Raw genomic sequence first — 26,309 nt, 5'->3', positions numbered from 1 at the left:
AAGGGAGAGGGGCTTTGGTCTGAAACAGTCATTAAATGGAATTGGGTAAACAAGAGCTGCTGCTGCTATGCTCAAATAACTGGAGCAATCCTATTGTGTACAAAACCTATACTCTAACCCTTTGCCTGCTGGGTAAACACAACATAGTCTCAACTAAGACCATCCCTCTCAATGGCTTAATGCACTGCTACCTAGATACTATCTGCTACACTAAACACAGGTAAACGTCTGACACAACACAGGGCTCAGCCTATGTTGGGTTTTAAAGGATCAATAATCAGTTCAAAGTGTTGGTGATGCCCATTTTCATGTGTAACATACTTTCCAAAAAACTCTTCATGGTGATACCGATTCAATTATTTACCATATACAGAAGGAGAACATGAAGAATGGACTCATTTAGAAAGGGATGTGGAAGGGTGAACAATAATGTGCTATTACACCCTGATAATTACTTAACTACACACTTGTGTTGTTCATACCTGTAATTTAAAGCTGGGTTTATTTTTAATCTTCTCTTGATATACTTTTTTTTCAGTGATAAAAGTTCAGATATTGTTCGTGGTTAGAGTAAATACTTGTCCCACTATGCACCTGCAGGAAACACCAATGAATTCACTGGCAGTTCTTCTATGAGATGGTATTTCATCTCTATAAGGAATGTTGGGCAGATTCAGTATGTTTTTTGGAGAATGTAGATACTGTAGAATACACATTCATACAACCTACCGCAGGTCCAAACTATTCCATAAAGCGCTGTGTGCCTGCAGGTTTTTGTTCCAACCAATCAAAAGCACATGATTCGACCAATCTACTATCTGAAGACTGAGATCAGCTGATTAAATGAGTCAAGTCTGGTGTGCTGCTGCTTGGTTAGAATGAAAACCTGCAGCTACATGAACCTTTATGGCACAGTTTGGACATCCCTGACCTACAGGCTTAATAAAAAAGTTTCCAGAGTTTCCAAGAAGAAGTCATTGTCAGAGGGGTCATTGGTGTTTATATTTCAAGGCTCTTCTGACTCGTCTGTGTTTACTGCTTTACTGATACAACTGACAAAAGGAGGGATTGTGTGATGTGAATTTCCACTGCTAGAATGATGTGTCTTTCTTCTGAAGCTGTACACTCACCTGAAGCCTTGTGAGTGAGGTCACCCAGGCTTAATTACATCTTTTTATATTTCCACCATCAGTAATGATTACACTGCAATCACCAAAGTAATATAATTGCTCAAACCACTGCAACATCACTACAACAGAGCACAATCAGACGATTTAGCCAGATTATCTTAACTAGGGCTTTAAAAGCTGCAGTTCAGACCAGAATAAACACATCACAAACTCTATCCTAAGGTATCCATTAGTTTTTGACTCTGGGAAAGGCAAAAGTGTTTATACCTGTTCTGTACAAGTGGGGATATCTGCACATACTTTTCAAGAGAAGGATGTGATCAACTGTAAACAGCTGTAAAAAGTTGTTCTGCAAGGAATGAAAATGAGAGTTTGAGAGAGAAGTGAAGAGCCTGCTTATATTCTTACCTCACACACCTGGACAGTCCCTGACAGAATCAGAATCAGATGGTTAGTTTTTGTTGTCTCTCCACTTTCAACATAGACTACATGTTGCATGAGTGTGTTTCAGCCACTGTTTGGTGTTCTGACAAGCACTTTGTTTGAAGCATACTGAACCCTTTAGATTTCTCTTGTGGGGATCATACATACATAGCAATTTCATGGAAATTCCGCCATCATCTTTCAAGATTTCAGTTGTAAATCAAGGAGAAAGTGGGATCAGAGGACATCAGAAATATACAAACGAAATGCTTCCTCTAGTATCTATAGGACAGACAGTTAAGACAGCTGTAAGCCAGACCATCAATGTCACTCTGAGGTCCAAATGCTAATAGCACCACAAATACTCCAACACAAACAAAATGGTCCCACAAGTGCGAGGTACTCGGGCAAAAGCTCTTAACAGTGATCAAGTGTTTAATGATGAATTCCTCTCAGTTGTCACACTTGTTACTTATGTCTCATTTTGCTGACAGCTGTGATGGATAGTATCCCATAAACATCAAATAATAGACTTCTACTTTAATATCTAGGAGGAAATGACTGAGTGTCTGGCTCTGCACTGCCTGTGGCCCCACATTTCACCCTGTAGCTGCTGAATAATGAAGCAGCAACATGATAGAGACTAGAGGTGGTAAACTAGGGAGCTGTGTGTCATTATGCCCCTAAACAAGACAACCGGTCTTGTTGGGTAGCTGCTGTAGTTTGCACTGTGCTTTTGCTGGAGGCCTGTTGTATTTTCATTGTCAGGGGTTTGGCCTCAGTTTCAGTCTAGTGATTAATTCCTGCTAGTGCATTACATAACACCATTGTTACAGATGCAGCTGTGGCACAGGTCTCTGTTTTAGTACTGCATGCAACAGTAGATTAACATTGCACTTCTGCTATGATATGAAGTAGTTTGTTAGGTGGAAACTGTTCATGTTGTCTCCACAGGCTGTCAGAGGCGTTTCCATTGTGCTAACAGTTTTGGCCAAGAAATATTGAAAAATAGTTCAAATGTAAAGAATATGAGGAGTAGGGCAGGACGATATTGGCAGAATCAAATATCATAACATTTTTTACCAAATGCCTCGATATGAATATTTTGACGTTGTTGTAAGGATGACTATCGGTGCCTTCACAAAATATTTACGCAATGAGATCTTTGATAATATATAAATAAGCATCAGTAATTTGGATATAATGATTAAGTGGATAAAGGCAGATGAATTCATTTTTACTGTAATGCAGCCTTTAAAAGCAGGAAAAGAAACTTATTCCATATCACTATATTACCATATTCAAAATCTACAAAATATCACAATATTGATATTGGATTTATTGCCCAGCCCTAATCAGGCAAGAAATATCAACTCATCTCAAGTTCATATGGTATATGTAACAGCTAATGAAGTCTAGCACTGAAAAAGAGGATGGTGATTATTTGACTAAAATTGATAAGCCTTTCACTGTAATAATCTCACTGGTTTAGTCATAAATCAAAGTAAAAAGCATCAACAGAATGACTAAGACTGAGTAAACAAAGTCAGACAAGGATGTGGCCCAAAGGTAAAATGATACTTTATGAACAAGTTGCATGTGACATGAATCATCTGCTGTGTCCACAAGGCTAATTCATGGCAGCTTGGACCATCTTGTTTGGTTTTTTTCAGATTACAGGTACTGTTTTGTTCTGTTTTTGTGTTTTGGTCATTGTCTAGTATACACGCCAAATTTAGCAGAGGCAAGCTGCCCAAATGAGGATTATATTCACCCAGTAAGTGCGTCACCGATGGCGAGTGGGAGCTCATAAATAAGCACCCTCTCTGGCCGTCACGCCTGATTTCTAAGAAACTGTTGTACACTGTTGGCTGCTGACCCATAGATGTCATGCTGGATCTGTGGGGGTGTTGGACAACTAAAAGAAAACACGGCCAAATCAACATCTAAAAGCCACCTGTTTCCTTAAGCAGAGAGGACGAGCTGATGAGTGCTGAGGCTGTGAAGAAGGGTAGTCATTGTCAGAGGGGTCATTGGTGTTTATATTTCAAGGCTCTTCTGACTCGTCTGTGTTTACTGCTTTACTGATACAACTGACAAAAGGAGGGATTGTGTGATGTGAAATTCCACTGCTAGAATGATGTGTCTTTCTTCTGAAGCTGTACACTCACCTGAAGCCTTGTGAGTGAGGTCACCCAGGCTTAATTACATCTTTTTATATTTCCACCATCAATAATGATTACACTGCAATCACCAAAGTAATATAATTGCTCAAACCACTGCAACATCACTACAACAGAGCACAATCAGAAACTCTATCCTAAGGCATTTATTAGTTTTTGACTCTGGGAAAGGGGGGTACTATAGTGAATTGTTACTGCACTGTAATAAAGTAGCTAGAGACAAATAAAAATGGGTAATGTCAAAATCAATACTGTAGGGGTGCATCCATGGCTTATAGGAGTGAAAACACCAACCATGAACTGGAATGTCTCTAGTTCAAATCTGTTCAAGAATCTGTGCTGCATCTTCCTTTCCCTCATTTATCATCTCGCTGCTATGACAAAGACGTAAAATGCATCTTTACATGATATCTTTACATACACATACCGAATTTTGTCTGGTCATGTACCTCAATCTGGAGTGAGGGGCTCTATTTTCTTAATTTTGTAGAGGGCACTTTTGTGCCATTTTTGCGAGCACCATTTCCGCAAACTACAATATATCACATCTGTCACCTAGTTTGACGTGTGTGCACATTTTCATGACAATCATTGTACATTCTGTCTTTTGGAACTAAAAGACAGAGAACGTCAAAGGTTTGTAATGTCTGACTTGGTTCAAACAAGAATGTTAAAGATTTATTATTCAAACCCATCAAATCGCTGTTACAAAAGATAAAACCTATGAAAGAGGCTTCTTGACTGTGATTCTACACATGTAGTTAAAGCTATAAGTGGGTCACCACTTGAAACCTGCCAAGTGTGACTGGAAAATTACTGGATGGACAAAGCAACGCCAAAGCAAACTACTTGAGTATTTGACTAATCACACAAATATTTCACTTGAGAGATTGATAATGATAATACAGCTTAGAGGCATAATAATGTAAATGTTTAAGACTGGCATTACCAAAAATACATCCTGTATTACAATCAGTGGTTTCAGTGCACATTTTATTTAGTGGTGTTATGGAGGTCACTGAATCCACAACTGACAGAAGCAATCTGACTCTATTTCTGAGTTGAGGCATCCCAGAGGAGTACATCAGCGAATAGAACTTAAAGGAAGTAATGAGTACACTGAAAATGGATTTTGAACATAGCCCCCCCCCCCCCTCTCTGGTTTGCAAATCAGGGCTTGATGAGTTTATGTAATCCCACAGTTTGCCAGTATTGAGTGGGCCAGTGTTACAATGCAAAAAAGTGCACCATGACAATAAAGCATGAAATGATAATGTGACAAACTAGGGTCCACATTTAATAATGCTGTTTTCAGCAATCTTTGCATTTTTGGTACCTCAGTTGCATACAAAACTCATGCTTAACAGTTTAGGGTTCACACAAGCCACCAAAAACAAGTAACGTCCCTCATCACTAGCTAAGACAAACCCCCACCCCAGGCTGGCACTCACATGTACAAAAAGCCATTTATTATTTGATTGTTATCTGATGTGATCTGTGGTTCTAGGATGGAAAACTTTTTACTTGTCTGGCTTATTGGCAAGGATTCAGCAGCAATAAATGATGTATGTCTAAATTATTCTTAACACCAAGGTGAAGTAACAAGAAACAAATGACTGACTGTCACAGTGTTAGTTAAGCTTTACACTATTTTTTGAGAGGAGAGAGGAGTGTGTGCACATGCTGTAATGATGGGAGCTGATGTATGCGGTGTGTAATGATATCAGGCAGGTACTAATGGCAGTGTGGCAATATAATAATCAAACATAAAGAAAACAGATGCAGCTCCCGCTTTAGTTTAGTGACTCATGCTGGCACGTGCAACAGCAGTTGTTTCTTCTGCTACAGTCAGACAGACAGTGAAGGCACCAGTCCATCAGGTCTGGTGGTCTCCAGTTAGCATGTTTAACCACTTACAGGCTGGCTGGAGTTCCACAATGCTTCAGTCCCAAAGGTGCACTCTAACCCATACAGCAGAAAACTGTGAAGCGAACTACAGCTGCTGACACACAGTCACATCCACTAACAAGAGGAAATGGGAGCAGATGTATTATTAGGTAGCATTACATATCAGCGACTGCATTGCAGGCTGAGCAATTCAACCCAGCATTATCCATAAAGTGCTATTAATAGGTCAGTGTCCTGTCAGCAAAACTGACACGCAGGAAAGTAACTTCCAACCAGACACACACACACACAGCCGCAGTCCTACACAGGCTCATAAATAGTTGGAAACAGCGTAGGAATCAATACACAGGATGACTCAGGTTGCACAGAGCGCGGGCCACTACAGCTCAAAACAGCATCAAATACCCTCAAACCAGATATAGCCACTGAGATGCAATACTCCAGCTCTGTATTCACCTCCCAGCGCTGCAGAGAGCGAGCCAAGGACAAAGAGGCTCAATGCTAAAGTGCCTTGTCACTTCAGGCAAAGAAACATTCAATGTAAAAAGGGCTGAGCAATTACCACCGCCTCAGCTTCAGAAGAATGCCCTGTAGCAATTAACACACTGTGTCAGGGAGACAATGAATCATGGTAACGGCCTTGAAGGATGACCACTCGGTCTACTGTTGGGACAAAACAGCGTCCAGATGGACACCGGCCTTCTTTGCTTGAACAAGTACAAATCACATCACATGAACTCGCATTGGCATTACTAACTAGACGGCCAATGCATTTTTCCAGACTGTAAATTCCCCTTTCTAACTTTTCTTTCACTCTTATCTTCAATGTTTCTTGTATGTATCAAGTAAGATATGATATATTACAGTATAAGAACTACGATATACATAGAGACATGTTCTTTTAGCGTAAGTCTATACTACTCAGTATCAATTATTTTCCATCTGTTTGGTACAATATTGTCTGTCTGTCTGTCTGTCTGTCTGTCTGTCTGTCTGTCTGTGCGTGCCCATGGTGCTGTGGTGTTGTGTCCATTAACAGCTATTTCTCCTGCTTGGGGAAGAAACACTCAACCAATAAGACCTTTAAAAGGCCAGATTATAATTTATATTTAAAAAAAAATAGAAATGTGTAGAGCTACCTTGCTAAATCCATAAAAAAGTCATTAATAAATCAATTTACAATAATAATATAACAATAAACGATAACAACAACAACAACAACAATGATAATAATAATAATAATAATAAATAGCCATATTTTAGCTTACTGCAATCCCTAATGCATATTCTATAGCAGCTATAAATGACAGAAATGGGATGGATGCATCATTCCTCACTGAGTGGTTAGGGTAAGAAAAAGGACACAACAAAAAAACAAAAAAGACTCTCCGTGCTGGAGTTTCCTGGCCAAAAGGCTTCCTGCCTCGATATGGTGACATATTCTACACATACAGACATTGAAACTATAGTGAAAAGTGTGAGGTTGCAGCTATGATGTCAATATGACTATCAATCATTTTCACTGTCTATTTTTGCTGAAAACTGCGAGGAGTGCATGAAACACAACCATGACATGTTATCATATTATGATGTAATAATAATGAAGTACCATGTTAGCAGACATGGATTCATTTGGACCTTATGAATGCTCTGTTTTGGTCTCCACCAGCATCTGGGAAACATATCTAGGTCTTTAGCTGCGAAACGCTCCACCATGTTCATGTCTGGCAATGGGTGCTAGGGCTGGTAGTGGGTTTATTAGGACTTTGTTGTTGAATAATAGCTGCATTTTGGGGCTGGAAACAAGGTTGGAGGGAGTGGTGAGTAAACCAAAACAAGGAGTTCAACTAAAAAACTGAGTAGAACTGGGAGGACTCACTGACTGGAGTTAAGTGATAATTGTTGGGGGGTTTGTCACTAAGTGTGACTCCTTTCAAATAGTCAGCTGATGGGTAACATAAAAATACTGATTGGTGCAGCAATAGTTCGCAGTGGGCCTAAAGCAGGTCATTTAATTGCTTTCTATTATTGTTTAAGTGAACTTCGGCTATCTTAGAGTTGTTGTCATTATCAAACAAACATAATACCCTCCATCAAGTAATGTTATTCTAGAAGGCACAGACATATTCATATTCCTGCTCTTTACGTTTATTTTTCCACTATTCATTTGACATTTTCTAATATTGGACAAAGGGTAGAGAACCGGTCAAGTCACCACTTTGTAAACTCTCCTGCCGACTCTGCTACTTGGCTAGTCAAGGTTTTCAGATGTAAACATCAATACAAGGAAAAGGTGGGGCGGATAAACACCAACTATGCTCTGCCAAGCATCCTTCTAGCCAATGCACAGGCATTGGATAATAAACTGGATGACCTCTGTGCCTGCATCAGTTTGGAAACTGAAGTTTTGCTAATGATGTTAAGGATATCAGGAACTGTAATGTCCTTAGTCCTTAGGCTGACCTGTGACATCATTAGCAAAACTTCACAGACCGGTAATCATGATGCTGTGCTCATTGTTGCTGGAGATTTCCACCAGGCTAACCTCATGAAGGTAATGTCTGACTTCCATCAACATACTGACTGCACCACCAGGAGAATAAACACTCTGGATTACTGCTACATGCCAATTAAAAATGGCTACAAAGGCTCACAACGCATGTGAGAGGTCAGGTTCCAGGACACCACCATCAACACCACTGATGACATCAATGGATTCACCGCACTTTTGTTGGATCTAATAAGTGAAACAACAAAAGCAACTGTACAACTGTACAGTTAAATCATTTCACAACCAGAACCATCCTGAATACCATCAACACACGCACTACAGTATGGAAACAAATGACTACTGTCCAGTGGCATTCATCTCTGCAGTGATGAAGTCCTTTGATCAGCTGGTCATTACATCTGCTCCTCACAACCCAGCACACTGCACACACTACGGTCCAATCTATGAAGATGACATACCACTCATCCTCTACACGGCCCTATCTCACCTGGAGAAGACAGCGAGCTATGTGAGATTACTGTTCAGTTGAGTGTCTAACACTATAGATGCCTCCAGGCTCATCACAAAATGTAAGGACCTGGGATTAAACACCTCACTGTGCATCAGGGGTGTGAATCTTTGGGTGTCTCGTGACTCGATTGAGAATCAATTCTCCTGATTCAGAACTCTTGATTGAATTAATAGAAAAAAGGGGGCGCTATTTTAAGTGTATTGCTCCAGCATACTATGTACCAAACCATTCACTGGTGTCCTTGGTCCACTGAAATACAATATGCAACAAATCTGGCAATTAAGATCCAGTCTTTTCATCTTAAAAAACTGCATTAATGTAATCAATTAAGAAGCATCTTACAGTGTTGTTATAAACATTGTGTCAGTAGAGAGCACCCTTTCTGCTGCACTATAGGCTTTGGGGAAAACTATTGTTGTCCAAGATTAGTTACATAACCGATGTCTGGTTATCAAACATTTGTGCCAATGTTTGAGGGCTCATTGCTAAAGATGTGTGTTTATGTATATATTACCGGCCAATATATCAATATCAGAATATTTCTACCTTCTGATATCCCAGGCCCTATCATTAACCAGGACACCCCAGGGCTGCATTCTGAGCTTTCCTCTCTGTACACACAAACACACACTGTGTAGTCACTTTTGACTCCAACACCATCACCAAGTTCGCTGACGAGACAACTGTGGTGGGCCTGATCACAAATAACAATAAGAAGGCCTACCTGAAGAAGGTATAGGTACCTGACCTGCCAGTCAGGACAACAGCCTACACCTGAGCTCACAGACTGTTTCAATTCAAGTTCTAGTCCTGCAACATAGCATCCTGACGAGGGAACTGCATTGCCTGGTCGGAAACAGCAGCAAGCAGGACTGCAAGAACCTGCAGAGAGTGGTTTGTTTGGCTCAACATACAATAGATGGTGCTCTAGCCTGCCTAAATGATATTTACAGCAGGCACTGCAAGAAGAAGGCTAGGAGAATCCCAACCACAGGGATAACGGCCTTTTCTTCCTGCTACAATTGAGAAGATACCAAATTACACCAGGCCAGTACTGAAAGACACCCTCAGACCACTAGGGTCCTAAAAGAGGTCACTGCCTAAGACCCACACACCCCCATATCACACACACATATATTTATAACTACTCCAGTTCTATTTCAACTCATTTTAATGCATAAATTAACCGGCACATTACATTTCACTGTGATTGCACCTTCTATTATTACATGTGACAGATTGTATTGATTGATAACATATGCACATGAGATAAGGAAGGAAGAGGGGTTTTTTTGTACTCTTTCGTGCTTTGAGCCTCTCCTCTGTAGCAATGAGCACTGCAATCAGGTAAGCAATACTTCACACACACAGACACATATAGACCTCTAACTGACAGAGGTGGAGAGGTATTTTGGTTTAATTTAGGGTTTATCAAATATGTTTTTGAAGGTCATTTTTGAATCAAATCAGACATTTTTGTCACATTCTTGAAATCATTATGCTACAAACATTTCTAAAAAAATAAAAAGCTCATTGCCAAAAATGTACTCTTTTCAGGAGGAATAAGCCTCTGAAACAGTATTACAGTCAATTCAGTGTAGCAGTGTTCTGATGTGTATCAACCTGCATCACAGCCATCATGTCGGAGCATTTCAGACCTGTACTACCCTGATACATTGCTTAAACACTACTCCGCCATAACAATGCAACCTTTACACACACACATATGCACACCAACACCATGTCGCACTCGCTGGCAGGTGTTGCCTCAGAGCGGACTGCCAAACAAGCAGCCTTCCGGAGGGCTACAATACAGTGAAGAAAGGCATGCCAGGAACAGGCACCAGCCATGCTAGCTGCAGAGCTAGCATGGCTGCATGCACACAATCCCTGCCTGCAATGCGTGACATGACGAGAGATAAGGCGTGAATCTATCACACATGCTAATGATGGAGGAAAATAGATGCCCCCCCTCCCTCCAACACATACACACACACACAAACAAGAGTCCAGGCAAACACACACGTTCGTCCTAATCCATTGTCTCGGGGGTTCGGCGTGGAAAACGCAGACGGATTTGATGCAAGGATGGATGGATTGATGGATGGATGGAAGGATGCAGAAATAGATAGCTCACCGGTTCGCCCTTCTTCCTTTCTCTCCACCTCTTTCAGCACATTATCCAGGCTAAGTGAGCGTGTGTGTGTGTGTACATGTGTGTGTGTGTATGTGTATGTGTGTATGTGCGGTGAGCCGGTGAGGATACACACTGCTACATCCCCTCCTCTCCCTCTCTCTGACGATCCCTCCCTCTTTCTCTCTCGTCCCTGGGATTTATTTAATTATTTCCTCCCTCCCTCTCTCCCTCCCCTTTTCTTCCTCTCTGTATTTCTCTCTCTTTCTCTCTTCTCACAGCTGATAGAGCCTTGCTTTTCTTGTGGCTGTTTAATTCCCTCTCTCTCTGTCTGCTTCTAGAACTTATCCTCCATTAAGTAGCGTCTCACTGCTTTTTTGGCGTGACATGCACAGTCAAAAATAGAAAAATCCAAAAAAAAAACTGGAGGATGAAGAGCTGTTATCTGCACAGTACAATGCTCCCTCTCTCTATCTCTCTCTCTCCCTGTCTTTCAGTTCACACTGTGTCCCTCACCCGCCTCTGTCTTGTGTGATGCAGCAGCAGCAGCAGCGATGTAGGCTCCTCCCTGGAGAGACAGCGGTGCCACACAGCTGAGAGAGAAAGAGGAGGGAGGGAGGGAGGGAGGGAGAGAGAGAGAGAGGGAGGGGAGCGAGGGAGGGAGGGGGCGGGTGGCGAGACGGGGGTTGCTGGGAAAATGTGGTGGCAGCGGGAGAGGGAGGTGGGCGGTGTGTGTGTGTGTGTGTGGGGGGGGGGGGGGGGGGGGGGCTTGGTGGTGGTGGTGGTGGCAGTGGGGGGGTGTGGGGGGATTCTGCTGGAGAATCCGGTGCAAGGCAGGGCAGCCTCCGTCGACTGAGCGCATCATCCAGGATTTCATCACTTCCACCGTCTCCCACCCTCCATCACTCTCTGTGCACACAGAGGGGGGTCTGTTCAGTCTTCACATACACACACACACACACACACACACACACACAAAATTGAGAGCAAGCTGCTACAAGGGAGGGGGGGGCTTGTCTATTGTTGTAAGCTCCACCTTTTGATCAGGCCTTTAAGAACCTCTAGCAGTTGAAAGGACAGATTTTTACATCAATAAAACATTTTATATTTACTTGTAAAGTGCCTGAGCAAAATGGGCTTGGCCTGCTCAACCAAAACAACTTCACACTCCACACTGCACTTCCCTGGGTTGTCGGCAATACACCCACCAAGAGTGAAGTCGACCGGATGAACAGTTGTCAAGAAAAGAAAGAAAAGTGAAGGACAGGCATACATATACATACATACAGAGACTCTTTCCATTTTAGTTAGATTTTGCTAACAAAAATGTATCATAGACTGATAGGACTATCAGCAGAAAGGGTGACAGACGTCTATACTGCAGTTTTAACTGTGTCACCAGGTTGGATTTGGCAGGACTTGAAGTGGATTGCAGAACAGAACAAAGAGAAACAGAGCTGAGGGTTTCAGAGTGTCACTGCTGGTGACAGAGGAAGTGACAGGTTGGTGGAAAGGTGACTGCCACCTTGTTTTTAGGGATGGCACTGTTGGTCAACCACTTTGGCCATGAAATCTGGTGCAGATATCCATGGCGACCAGAGGACGAATCCTACTGATGTTGCTGATTTCCTGACATTTCATCAAATTACCACTTTTTTGGTTAGGAGGGAAACATTGCAACAAATATTGAATGGGCCGCTATTCATTTGTCTAATACTAATATTTTCACGGTGGTAATGTCAGGCCTTATATACTGTGTACGGGCCAGGTTAACATTACCAGGGTGGGTATATAAGTATGTGGCTACACCATCAGAGGGCATTGAGACTGAAAACAGCTCAGCATTAAAACAACCCAAGAGGCTGCGTTGCTGGAAGCGTGTTGTTCAGATACCGGTGACACGTGAATATCCAGGAAGTCCAGTTTGGGCAACAGATCAATGACTTTTTAAAGGTTTATTGAATGTCAAAACCCTTTTTACTAAATATGCCAAGCAGCAACTACCACAACTACAGGCTGAAACCAAAGTGGGAGTCCCTTCAAGTGCAAAGACACTGATGGCCGTTTGGTAGTCCGGTTCAAAATAGTGAGTCAATTGTTGTTTTCAGTGAGTTATTATAATGTCAATCTCTAAATCTGAGCCCTTTAATAAGTGTGCTGGTGGTCATTTCGGAAATTATTGACTAATAAATTATTGCTAATAAAATTTGACTCGCACTAAATCAGTCTTTGTCTCAATATTTCAGTAAGTTTAATGTTACTTGATGAGGATACCTGCATCATCAGCATAATTTAGCCACAGTACTCAATGTGTCAAAGTGTGCAGCACTCGTGCACTCACAGTGTTTCTGAGGTAGCACCCTGCACTCCTTTTTTGGAAGGTCCTGGCCATAAGCTGTAACTCCAGACACAACACACCAAGCTGTATCCATCTTTATATACAGTCAATGGTACATACTGTGTAATCATGGTTCTCTGCTGCAATGAAATATGGTTTTGTTGTCTTATCATGGTGGTTAATGAATGTCAGTAACAGTCTTTGCACTGACCTAACATTTGAAATACTCAACAAACTCAACCACTGTCCCTGTTACTCTGGTATATTGCTCTAGAACTATAACAAACCATATGCTGTTCACCTGAATTATAGCAGTGTACCACACTGCTATAATTCAGGTGAACAGCATATGGTTTGGAAAATCATGTTAATATAACATGAGAATACAAAGGAAAGTCACCTGAATATATTTTGCTATTTCATGATTTTAGTGAGCTGACCCTTTAATGTTTCAATCTCTTTGCAAACTTTAGCTACTGCATATTTTATCAGGAGTTATGAGACCAGAGTTAGCCTTGAAAAGCACAGACTATTTCTAAATATTAAAGAGTAACAATGTCTCATTCATTTCCCACATCCTCCTCTAAAAAGATTGGCTTCATTAGGTTTTAAAATTTTGAAAACGAAGCAAGAAGCCACAATTATTATGTCACATGCAGAATTGAGAGAAAGACCGAGAGACCGAGACAGAGACAGAGACAGAGACAGAGACAGAGAGAGAGAGAGAGAGAGAGAGAGTATCCTTCATTACCTACCTACAAAATGACAGTCACACTCTGCTCTTCACACAGTAAACCAGTAGTCTGCCTCAGGCCAATTACACAGGGCTCCCCTCCCACGCACACACACACAAACATATACACACACACACACTCAGGAGCGCAGTCCACAAGCTACTGAAACATGCTGTCACAGCACATAGACAACGAGGGAGTGCAGCAACAACATGAGAGTACATGAGGAGGATGGGGGGGCACTAAAGTGGCCACTAACACAAAACAATGATACTGTAATACAAATTAAGTGTTTTTTTGTTGTTTTTTTAAGTTTAACCTTTATTTTATTTCTAGTATATAGATTTATCATGTTTAAATCCAGTGAAACAGCAGCAGGAACATAAGGATAAAACTGTTTGTCCAACAGGTCCAAAGCAAGATATTGTGGCTGGCAGTTCGATGCTTCCTTATGTGGTTCAGCTGTGTCAACTTTTCATAAATTGTTTTACTGTCCATCGTGAATCCAACAATGTTACAGAACTGCAATGCTGGTGGAATACTATTTTAATAAACTAGCTATGAGCCATATGCTGTGTCTCAACTCACATACTTCTGTTAGTACACTTCTTTTAGTACACTTGTACAATATGTAGTCTACTTACTTGTGTAGTGCAAAAATGTCAACAGGTTAGTGTTGTCTCTAATCAAACAAGGCTATTGTGTACTTACTGGAAATGACGATTAGCTAGTTGGGAAGCTAGTGTTAGCATTCAGATTATTGTTCGCTGTACCAAATCATTACAGACTGCTATATTAACCCAAGAAATATATCTGACAACAATATTGTGATGCTTAGTACAAAAAACATTTGCATTTGTATAACGATGCATTTGTACAACGTCCTCGGCCGCTATTTCCAGAAAAGTAGTTCCACCCTTTCCGCTATGTAGCCAAGACGGCAATAAGTATCCATAGTTCCACACTCTTTGACTGTTTTGAGTGCACCATCTGGGTACTCATAGTGCACTGCATTTTTCCATATTTCTCAGTGTGAATGCACTTATACACAATAAATATTAAGTGTAAGTACATAAGTAAGAAATTTGAGACACAGCATTTGTTTCGCGTCACTTCAGAAAGTGGCACACCAAAATTAATTTGCCAATCGTTACAAAGTTGCTCCCGTGTAGGCTAGGTGAATTGTGCAGGGCTAGTTGGCAGTCTATTCTGGCTGTTGAACCAAAGTCCTTCTAAGGCAAGTCGTCTCACTCGGCGGCAGCTATTTGGCCATAGGAAGACCAACCGGCTATCTAAATGAATAGGGAGAGAGCTGTATCTCCATTTTCCGAGGTCTAAGGGACATAAAAAACATATGTTTTGAAATCAAGATGAAAATCAAACTATAATTGCTGAAAGGGTTTGATGGTTTGGTATCAAATTAACGTTTTAAAAGCCTTTTTCCTTACAGGCATCTTGGACTGCGCATGCGCAATACTTCACGACAGTCTTCATTTACGGCAGGCACTGACAGCAAGACGTCATCTTACGCTCACAGCAGAGACAGGAGTTTGCTCACAGTCAACTTTCCCAGATCATGCCACAATTTTGGATAAAGCATTACAAAATATATGTACACAAAGTAGTATAAACTGCTGATCATGTGTTTTAAAATGTCTCTGTTGAAAATGACTTCCAAGTGTCGCAAAAAACGTGACCGCGTAGGACCAGCAAAATGATTGGAGCAACGGCACCAGAAGAGGCGGGACATGTGCAAACACCGGCCATCTTGGCGTTACGTAGTTTCCCTATGCATTTCAATGGGAGATTTTTTCAGTGATATGTCTCCTCTTATTATAATGTCTCTGGTTGAACTAACTGGTTAGCAAGCTAGCTATCACTTGGCTACTAACTGAACAAAAAAGTTAACACAGTTTATTGAAGAGATGTATTTGTACCATTAACTCCTGTCTCTCAACTGACTACACACCATGTCTCTTTAGTGAAAAATATTCTGACATAGCAGGGTTGTATTAATTGGATGATGCAACTCAGCTAATAGGATTCCTCAATTTTGAACTCTCTCGCTCTCCATAATTGCAAAGGTCAGTCTGTCAAGACGGTTGGCAACGGTTCATCATCAACGTCAAAGTTCACCAAAGTCAAAGCCTCCATGAATGAATTTACTTGATGCAGCATTTCCTTTGCTGGTGTGAGAGGGAACAAACTGTCCAATTTGCAGACATGATATCTTAGACTCTGTTAGCAGGACTGCCATGAAATTGGCTGAGCACAGTCATGCTCCCAAGAGCATAAACCTTTTTGATTTTAATGAGCACACTTCCTTTCCTCTGACACGTCATTCAATGTGCAGTGTTAAGGGGAAATTCATGTCATGTAATCAGCAGCAGTTTAACTTCTGCAGTAACTTGTTATGTTCAGTTATCAAAACAAAAGTCAGGGTTTATGTTGGATTTCAGAAAATAGGTATAAACTGTTTTATAATAAGGTGATGTCAATTCAATGTTATGCTAATTTTAGCAGCTGTAGTTTGCTGTTGAATTGCCATCAAAAATGTAAGAACTGTGCCACTCCAACCATGCAACCCTCCAGTACATGCACCATACAGTTCATAATGTCAGAATTCTATCATACCATTAATGATAAGAAATGGTTCTGACAAGAATTCACGAAATCACATGCTCTTTTCAAACAATATGTTTTGAAGCCACAAGTGATAAATGACTCACTACAGTTTTACACTACCACGGTGATAGCCAAACTCCTGGCCATCACCAACAACAACATCTGCACCTTCAGTGACAGACTGCTCCACCTGCTGAGTTTGAAGGAGTTTTAGGAGTTATTTCGTTCCTGCTGTTCTTAGACTCATCATAAATCAGTCACACCACTCAACTGTTTCCATTATTTATCACTCTGCTACAAGTACAATAGCTGTTTCATTTCCTAAAGCGAAATTTTCATATTTAATTATTGCAATCTCCTAATTTTGTCACTAATTTGTGACATTTAAATCTTAATACACTTTGTAATTAACTTTTATAGTTTATATAGTACCTAATAACCTTTTTCAGTTATTGTATGGATGCTCAAAATGTATATAGCACACTAGTCAAAACATGGTGAGGATGTCTGACCAGAGTGGTTAGGCTAAGACATGTTGAATGAGTAAAACAAGAGTTCAGTGTAACAAAACTAGTGTTTAAAAAATACATGAACCCAGGCAAATCACATTTAGCTGGTTTAACTCAGGATGACTCAAACTAGGGCATGATCACATGCTCACAGCTACACTGTCATCCTCTAATTTCAGCTCTCACTTAAACCCACATATCTTCCCTTAAATATATGCCTTCCAGTCTACATACACAGAACAGCATTTTTTGCAGGGACATCCTTTCCAATATATGTATTGTGTGTGTGTGTGTGTGTGTGTGTGTGTGTGTGTGTGTGTGTGTGTGTGTGTGTGTGTGTGTGTGTGTGTGTGTGTGTGCGCGTGTGTGTGCGTGTGTGCGCGCGTGTGCATGTGTAAAATATTCTGTACTCCATGGCTCCAGTACTCTTATCACGACATGTCAAATTTTACTTCATTATGATATCTACTGTGTTAGCACAATTTAGCTAAAATAGTTAACATTAGCCTGAGTGTGCTCAGTTGTCTGAGGGAGACGAGCATGTTTCCAGACTGTGAAAAGCAACACCTGCAATCCTTTCTTGGAGGATGCTGGCTCCAAATGGAAAAGATGGTGCCAACCATAAGCAACAACTCTGGGCTTCAAACCAGCTCCAATGCAACCCAGTGGACTGTACAGTCTATGGATTCTAAACCACACTACAGAGCATGCATCTAACAAATCCGAGAAAAAAAACGAGTGTAACAATTTACAGAGTAAACTGCAAAACTGTGTGATCTCCCTGTAACTCAGTATATCAGTGCTGACTGTGAGCTGCATTCACCCACTTGTACTTTTCCTAACAAGTGAGGTGATTGAGCTAAAGTAACAGTTCCACAGCATGGGCCTGTGTACCTGTGACTACGCTGCAGACCTGCTGTAATTAAGAATCCTAGAGAGAATTAAAGGGTGAAAGCAGAGCTGATTTACTCACTGTCCTCTCCAGGGCAGGGCATGCCAGGTCGCTCCGGTATACTCGGGAACACTGTAAAAAGACAGAATGACTTAGAGATGACTGTAACCAAGCAGAGGAGTCAGAAATAAAATGTCATGAAGGTCAAAAACTCTAAAGGCCATTTAAAGCATCACACACCAAAAAACAAACTGAACTGAACAACACCCTAGTAACTTGCCATAAAAACAGTGTCCTAATGCAGGGAAGATGAGCATCAGGTACAGACTACAGATATGACATAGATAAAGGGTTAAATCAGGTAAAGCCTTTTAAATGTCATTTCATCAAATGTTAACGTGCATGCATAGTTTTTTAAAAGATGTTTTCCATGTTGTTTGATGTCTGAAGACTTGACTGAGATGTATAAAACAACACTTATAGAGATATTATTCCTTAATGACCACAATACCGTGAATAAGTGAATGTAAAATTAAAGTAGGAGTAAACTCACCATGCAGCAGGAGTCCAGACTTTTTGGTTCGATTGTAAATACGAAATGCTTCCTCCAGCTCCATCTGAGATGAGATGGTACAAGGGTCTCCTACACACACATACATATTTTACAGTTAGTATCATTAATCTTATTCTATCCTTGCACTCACATCATTCATGTTGCATGAGCATTGATGTCTAGCTAAATTGATGTAGCAGTTAAACTAGAATATTATTCATAATGTTGCCTGTTCAGTGCTTTACACACTAATCTAATCCAGCTAGCAGTAAGAGTTCATTGTATATATGTATATAGTATATGTTGTATATAACTATATAGTATAGAACATATACAGTAGCATTAGAGGATACACTGCTCTGTAATATGTCTCATTACTCAGTTTTGTCTGTGGTGAAAAACAACTTCAAACTGCACAATACCAAACTATATATATATATATATATATGTATATATGTACTTAAAGGACCAGCGTGTTGGATTTAGTGGCATCTACTGGTAAGGTTGTAGATTGCAACCAACTGAATGACCCACCAAGCTTCCAAGCGTGTAGGCAAAGCCTGGTGGCTGCACAACTCATGAAAAACCCAAAAGTCCCTTTTTATATCCAGTGTTTAGTTTGTCCGTTCTGGGCTACTGTAGAAATATGTCGGTGCAACTTGGCGGGCTCTGTGGAAGAGGACCCATTCTCTATGTAGATATAAAGGCTCATTCTAAGGTCAAAAAAAGCAACTATTCTTATTCTCTGGTGATTATACACTAATTAAAACATATGTATCAATATTAGGGCTGGACGATATGACTAAAATCTCACATCCCAATATAGATCACTTTATATCCTGATAATGATAACTATCCCAATACAGCACATTTTCATTTAAAGAAATTATTCTACTTGGGTTTTTATTTCGGAAGTTTTTATTGCACTTACAGTAACATAACGGGTGTAATTGTCGTCACCTAGAGATCTTCACCTGGTTCACTGTCTTTCCTTTGTGTGCACACACTGAGGTCTCAGCCTCGCCTGCAGTGAACCACAGAGAGCAGAGGAGAGCATCATGACCATAAATAACAGCAAAACACCGCAGAGACTCACACATTGAGCTGAAAAAAAGAGTGCACATACATTTGGTGAGTAACATAAATAAAAGTCTCTACTGTGTTCTGCTGTCATTTATAGTCACCGTCTTGCTGCTTCTCTCCTCTTCTCTGCTCTTTCTCAGTGGGGGCGGGACTGAGTCCATCCATGTGTTTGCAGCAGCACAGAGACAGATAGTGGTGGACAACTAAACTAAGCTTTGCCAGTTAAAAGGCAAGAATATTTATCTATGTAATTCATGCAAAAGATGGACAAACTCCAAACGAGAATATGAAACAAAAATATGAAACAATGGATATTTTTCTATTGTGACAATATCATAATATCGCACAGCCATAATGAATATTATCTTACATTCAATTTCCACGAGATGCCTTTAAATTCTACACACTGCACCTTTAATGCATACTGTATAGTGGATTTTATTGTGTGAATGAATTGAGAGAGGGGGGTGGGGGGTGGAGAGAAACTGTTAGAATCTCCTGAAGCACAGAGCACAAGCTTCCATCTATATGCACATTTAATCCGTTTGACTGCTTTGATTTGTTTGCTGTGTTATGTGACAGTAATGACAGATCATATTATGTTTCTGTGTTGAAGACCCTTTAAAAAGCTCTTTCTGATTTTAGACAGTGTTATGATATTAACAAGACCCCAAAAGCCCAGAATGTTCTCACTGTTCAGTGCTATTGACATTACATTAGTCTCTCATTGTCTTTCAATAACTCACAGCCAATATATGAGACAAATGTTTAATCACAGCTGTGTGACGAAGCAGAGATCAGTCATAGTCAGCCTTTAAGAAAATATGTAAAAACAGGGAAGCTAGTGTGATCTCACCTTGTTCAGTCTAAAAACAAATACTTCTATGAGCAAACGCATCTGATCTTATAAAAACAGTGTTAAACCATGGCTCATTTAGTAGACTCTGGCGTGCTAGTTGCTATGGAAATCAAGCCATCGTTGCCACAGACTGCAGCTCAACTAAATGAAAAGTCTGATTGACTTTAACAGTGAAAACCATCTTTAACAGTCAACACTGCAGCAAATTTGTCTCCCAACACCTTACATGTACAGTACAGACCAAAAGTTTGGACACACCTTCTCATTCAAAGAGTTTTCTTTATTTTCATGACTATGAAAATTGTAGATTCACACTGAAGGCATCAAAACTATGAATTAACACATGTGGAATTATATACTTAACAAAAAAGTGTGAAACAACTGAAAATATGTCTTATATTCTAGGTTCTTCAAAGTAGCCACCTTTTGCTTTGATTACTGCTTCGCACACTCTTGGCATTCTCTTGATGAGCTTCAAGAGGTAGTCACCTGAAATGGTCTTCCAACAGTCTTGAAGGAGTTCCCAGAGATGCTTAGCACTTGTTGGCCCTTTTGCCTTCACTCTGCGGTCCAGCTCACCCCAAACCATCTCAATTGGGTTCAGGTCCGGTGACTGTGGAGGCCAGGTAATCAGGCGCAGCACCCCATCACTCTCCTTCTTGGTCAAATAGCCCTTACACAGCCTGGAGGTGTGTTTGGGGTCATTGTCCTGTTGAAAAATAAATGACAGTCCAACTAAACGCAAACCGGATGGAATAGCATGCCGCTGCAAGATGCTGTGGTAGCCATGCTGATTCAGTATGCCTTCAATTTTGAATAAATCCCCAACAGCGTCACCAGCAAAGCACCCCCACACCATCACACCACCTCCTCCATGCTTCACGGTGGGAACCAAGCATGTAGAGTCCATCCGTTCACCTTTTCTGTGTCGCACAAAGACACGGTGGTTGGAACCAAAGATCTCAAATTTGGACTCATCAGACCAAAGCACAGATTTCCACTGGTCTAATGTCCATTCCTTGTGTTCTTTAGCCCAAACAAGTCTCTTCTGCTTGTTGCCTGTCCTTAGCAGTGGTTTCCTAGCAGCTATTCTACCATGAAGGCCTGATTCTAAGGCTGTGTCTCAAATGGAGCACTTACGTGAGTGCACCAGACTGTAGTGCGTAGTGCGCACTGAGCACTTACCTCTGTGGTGCACACTGTCGTGGGTAAGTATTGTCTGAAATGGAGCACTGGCGTTTTGCACTTAGCGGAAGTGACGGGCTTGCATGTCGCTGCTGGCCGCCAATTGAAATCAGAAAACTGGGCAAAAAGTCCCTCCCCTTCCGCTACGTAGGCAAAATGGCGTCCATTTAGTGTGAGTAGTGTCCATCATCTCACACTGGATTTTTTGTCCGTTTTTAGTGCACCATCCGGGTACTTTCAGAGCACTGAGTTTTCGCTTGTTCTTCAGTGTGAACGCACTATGCCCTAAAACATAGTGCTTGAAGTGTGCAAGTGCGCCATTTGAGACACAGCTACAGTCTCCTCTAACAGTTGTTCTAGAGATGTGTCTGCTGCTAGAACTCTGTGTGACATTGACCTGGTCTCTAATCTGAGCTGCTGTTAACCTGCGATTTCTGAGGCTGGTGACTCGGATGAACTTATCCTCCGCAGCAGAGGTGACTCTTGGTCTTCCTTTCCTGGGGCGGTCCTCATGTGAGCCAGTTTCTTTGTAGCGCTTGATGGTTTTTGCGACTGCACTTGGGGACACTTTCAAAGTTTTCCCAATTTTTCGGACTGACTGACCTTCATTTCTTAAAGTAATGATAATACAAATTCTAACAGTCTATTCAGTAGGACTATCAGCTGTGTATCCACCTGACTTCTGCACAACACAACTGATGGTCCCAAACCCATTTATAAGGCAAGAAATCCCACTTATTAAACCTGACATGGCACACATGTGAAGTGAAAACCATTTCAGGTGACTACCTCTTGAAGCTCATCAAGAGAATGCAGAGTGTGTGCAAAGCAGTAATCAGAGCAAAAGGTGGCTACTTTGAAGAAACTAGAATATACAGCGTATTTTCAGTTGTTTTACACTTTTTTGTTAAGTACATATTTCCACATGTGTTAATTCATAGTTTTGATGCCTTCAGTGTGAATCTACAATTTCAATAGTCATGAAAAGAAAGGAAATTCATTGAATGAGAAGGTGTGTCCAAACTTTTGGTCTGTACTGTATATGTTGAATAAATTGGTTACTGTGGCTACTAATTAATGTGAGCAGAATTAACCCAGAAGAATAATACTGTTGAATAATACAGTATTTATAACATTTAAAGTCTGTGTAAAGTAAGAATAAATATGTGTTCTGAGTTTGACATACCACAGAAAAGTGTGTTGTTAATCACCCTGCCAAATTTGAATGATTAAAAAAATCGCAAAATATATGAAATTAGGCTTCAAAGTTGTGTAAAAATCAGTCTCTGTCTCTGCTCCAAAACACTGTGGGCGTGTCCGCCGAGGTCGCTGAAACCCCGCCCCCTACCAAGTGTCACCTGTCAATCAAAGTCACCACCACTATTTGCAACATGGATGCTACGTCTGAGAGCTTTCTGCTGCTAACTCAGCTACTAGCTCAGCTAACTGGCAAACTGTAGACTGTAGTAGTAGTAGTGTTAGATGTAGTAACAATAACTGGCCACTAGGCAGGTTAACCACTGAGGAGAACAGCCTCTCGGCCTTATATAGTAGGGGAGGGGCCATGGTCACACTGGGCATACCACTACGTCACAGTGTAGACGTTTTTTGCAGGCTCAAAAAATCAGCTTAGAAGTAAATCAATGAATTGACTTTATACTGACTTTAAGAGAACACGACTACGTGATGTTAATCATATTGATATTATCTCTCCATATCTGCACAGAGTACTTAAAATAATGTCTGAATCATGCTGTCATTCACAAAACTGCTCAAAAAGAAAAGTCTGTGGTAAAAGTTAGGGAGGTTCAGACCTCTGGGACCTTATGTGGTACAACACATGTGAATAACACAATACTCATATAATATACATGGTGATGTGTTTTCCATTGAATTTTCCATCCACAATCTGCATCTAGCTAGCAGCAGATTTGCTTTATTTCAGACTGTGCCTGGACTGTCCTCCTGATGTCTCCTATGAGTGCAGGACAACTTAGTAAGATGTGATCATTAAGATAGCAGTGTTTCCCCTATGTACATTCAGCAGCGTTGAATATGTTGAATTCTCAGTGCAGCTGCAAAAGTGACTGCTTGAAGTAACGTGACGTTAACTATGTTGATCACTTGCTCGAGAAGTTGCTAGCAGCTAGTTAACCATATAACTTTGCTTTTGGCTTCGGTGTAGGCTCCATAACACAACCTGCCCCTCCCTTCATAAGCTACTGAAGTCGGGGGAGGACAAAAGCAGACAACCCCACTGTCCCGCATATTGATAGCGGCTCCTTAACACTCCCAGAATCTGGAGCGAGCAAGCAACAGCGCGCACTAGAGAGTGCCTGCGCGCATGCACAAAAAACGATGGGTTTTCTATGGCTTTTGCGCATCATATCAATGATATAATGTCACTGTGTGGATCATTAACCTTGTGCTCCCTGGTTATAGTTAGTGAACTATCAGCTTCTATCTGCTCAGATCTCACAGTCAGCAGCAGGAGAGGATGAGAGCAGCCTGGGAATCTAGCACACATAGTTTGTATGGAAGCCTAATGATGGAAAAAGTAAAACTGACTACAAAAATGAACCATTATTATTATTTATCTCTTATTTACAGAAAATACCTAATTTTGTGTAGCATACATGTGTATGTTATTTTGTTAAAGCTATCAGACATTAACATTTACAGTAGTTGTTTTGTTTACATTATTATTTATAATTTAATATTACTTTAACAACTCAGGGACATCCAAGCAGTAACATGTTTGAGCACCTTTTTGCATTGTCAATTTGAAATAATGTTCTTATTTTTGAATAAATGGGTGGAAATTAAAAAAAAAAAAAAGAAGTTTTTTATCCGATTCATCGACGAAATAATTGTCTGATTAATTGATTATCAAAATAATCGTTAGTTGAAGCCCTATTATTTTTCAATTTTTTTCTAGTGTTGCTAGGTTATCGACACAGCACCGCTGCTACAAAAATTTCTAGGGGAAACACTGAGTTAGAAATACAAAATACTGTATGGGTCTGAATATAGGAGAGGGTCACATGGAAAAACATGTGAATAAAGTGGGTTCTTGTTATATTCAGGGTCTAGACTTTTATATGCCAATATACAGTACATTCACGACGACAGATGGTGCAAAATATCACAGAGACACAGTGATTGCCTGGATCAAAAGTAGGCCAAGTTAAACAACAACTTAGTAACAGTAAGGTGTTTTCGTCACCTCGACCCTAGACTTCACTGTCTGTCCTCTGCTCCACTGAGCTCCAGATGTGGAGGTGCAGCTCCGCCCGCAGTGAAACAGAGGAGAGAGCAGAGAGACTCAAAACACAGTAGAGCCTCACACTGAGCTGAGATAAGAAGTGCACATAAAGGAGGTAAATGACAAATAAATGTAGTCTCTACTGCATTTTAGTGTCATTTATGGTCCCCTGAGTCTCTCTCCTCTGCTGTGTTTGGCCATAGGCAGCGCTGAGGACTGTTTGCGAGGAAACCGTGAACCGGGTGAAGACTCCAGTTGTCAGTATGTTACTCATTACGTTACTATAAGTGCAACAGAAGTTTTGCACGTTGAAAAAAAGAAGAATTAGTTAATCAATTAAAGTCTTTTTTCCAAAAATGAGTCTTGATAAAGGGGGGGGGGGGGGGGGGTTGTCCTATATTCAGGTCATTATGGCATATTGTAGTGATCTTGAATATTTAGTAGATATTTATGGCTCAAACTACAAAAAAAGTCATATAACTTGTGAAACAGTAATATTAAAATAGTTAGGTCTCATTAATGCAATGAATGCAAGCCATTAATCCTTTTTAAGTTTAAGGCCATCTATTTAGATGTGCTGTCTTCAAAAAATGTTAATTCAGACTAAGGTTGCAAAGGGGTGGAAAATTTCCGGTATATTTCCGGAAAGTTTCTGGTAGATTTCCATGGGAAGTTAAGCAGGGGAATTTTGGAAATATTCTAAATTGGAAACTTTCCATGGGAATTAAGGGAATTATGGGAATTTATGGGAATTAAATGGGAATTTATGGCAACTGAGGGTAATTTAGTGGAAAGGTATCATCATTTGATTGATTAATTGGATATAAAAAGAACAATGACAATGAAAAAAGGTGCACAAACAATGTCGCTTGATGTCCCTGAGCTGTTGAAGTTATATTAAATTATACAATTATTTATAATTTAATATTAAAAAAACAACTAAATGTTATTATTCTTAATGGTTTCACACACAACTCTGAAAAAATACAACAATGTGTCAGTGAAGCTACACATACTGTACCTGACGGGATCTGTGCATGTGATGGAGGAATGCACAGTGCATGTAGGGGGCATGGTCTCAGATAGCATAGATATTCAACTGTACTGCATGATATCTGGTTGTTTTAGTCAGGATTATGGTAAAATATTATTTTACACAACTATATTTAAGTTCCCTAATAAGAACATACCTTCAGTTTAGTAAATTCCCGGTTTATTCCCGTTAATTCCTGTTAATTCCCGTTAATTCCCATTAATTCCCGTTAATTCCCGTTAATTCCCGTTAATTCCCATGGAAAGTTTCCAAGTTTGAAAATTCCCGGAATTTTGCAACCCTAATTCAGACATCAAATACCTCATTTTAATTTTAAAAGGTAACTACACCGTCGAGGGGGAAACAACTGTAGGAGGCGCACACTGACTCACCATCTCACAGAGCAGCTGGTAGTCAGAGTTAAACAGCCAG

At 40.6% G+C, this 26,309-nt stretch overlaps 1 protein-coding gene across 2 annotated transcripts in view; it reads right to left on the bottom strand.

The window, feature by feature from the left end:
- prkcz (protein kinase C, zeta) overlaps positions 1 to 26,309 on the bottom strand; it is a 142,321-nt gene that overhangs the window by 101,615 nt on the left and 14,397 nt on the right. For both annotated transcript variants that reach the window (XM_053317434.1, XM_053317433.1), the window contains exons 3-4: positions 18,453 to 18,542; positions 17,981 to 18,031 (exon numbers count right to left, since the gene is read on the bottom strand). In XM_053317434.1, coding sequence (XP_053173409.1) covers positions 17,981 to 18,031; positions 18,453 to 18,542 — 141 coding nt within the window. The remainder of the gene's footprint in view (positions 1 to 17,980; positions 18,032 to 18,452; positions 18,543 to 26,309) is intronic.

This window comes from Scomber japonicus, chromosome 4 (assembly GCF_027409825.1).
Source record: "Scomber japonicus isolate fScoJap1 chromosome 4, fScoJap1.pri, whole genome shotgun sequence".
Lineage (NCBI taxonomy): Eukaryota > Metazoa > Chordata > Actinopteri > Scombriformes > Scombridae > Scomber > Scomber japonicus.
This window is presented reverse-complemented; position numbering and strand designations above follow the sequence as displayed.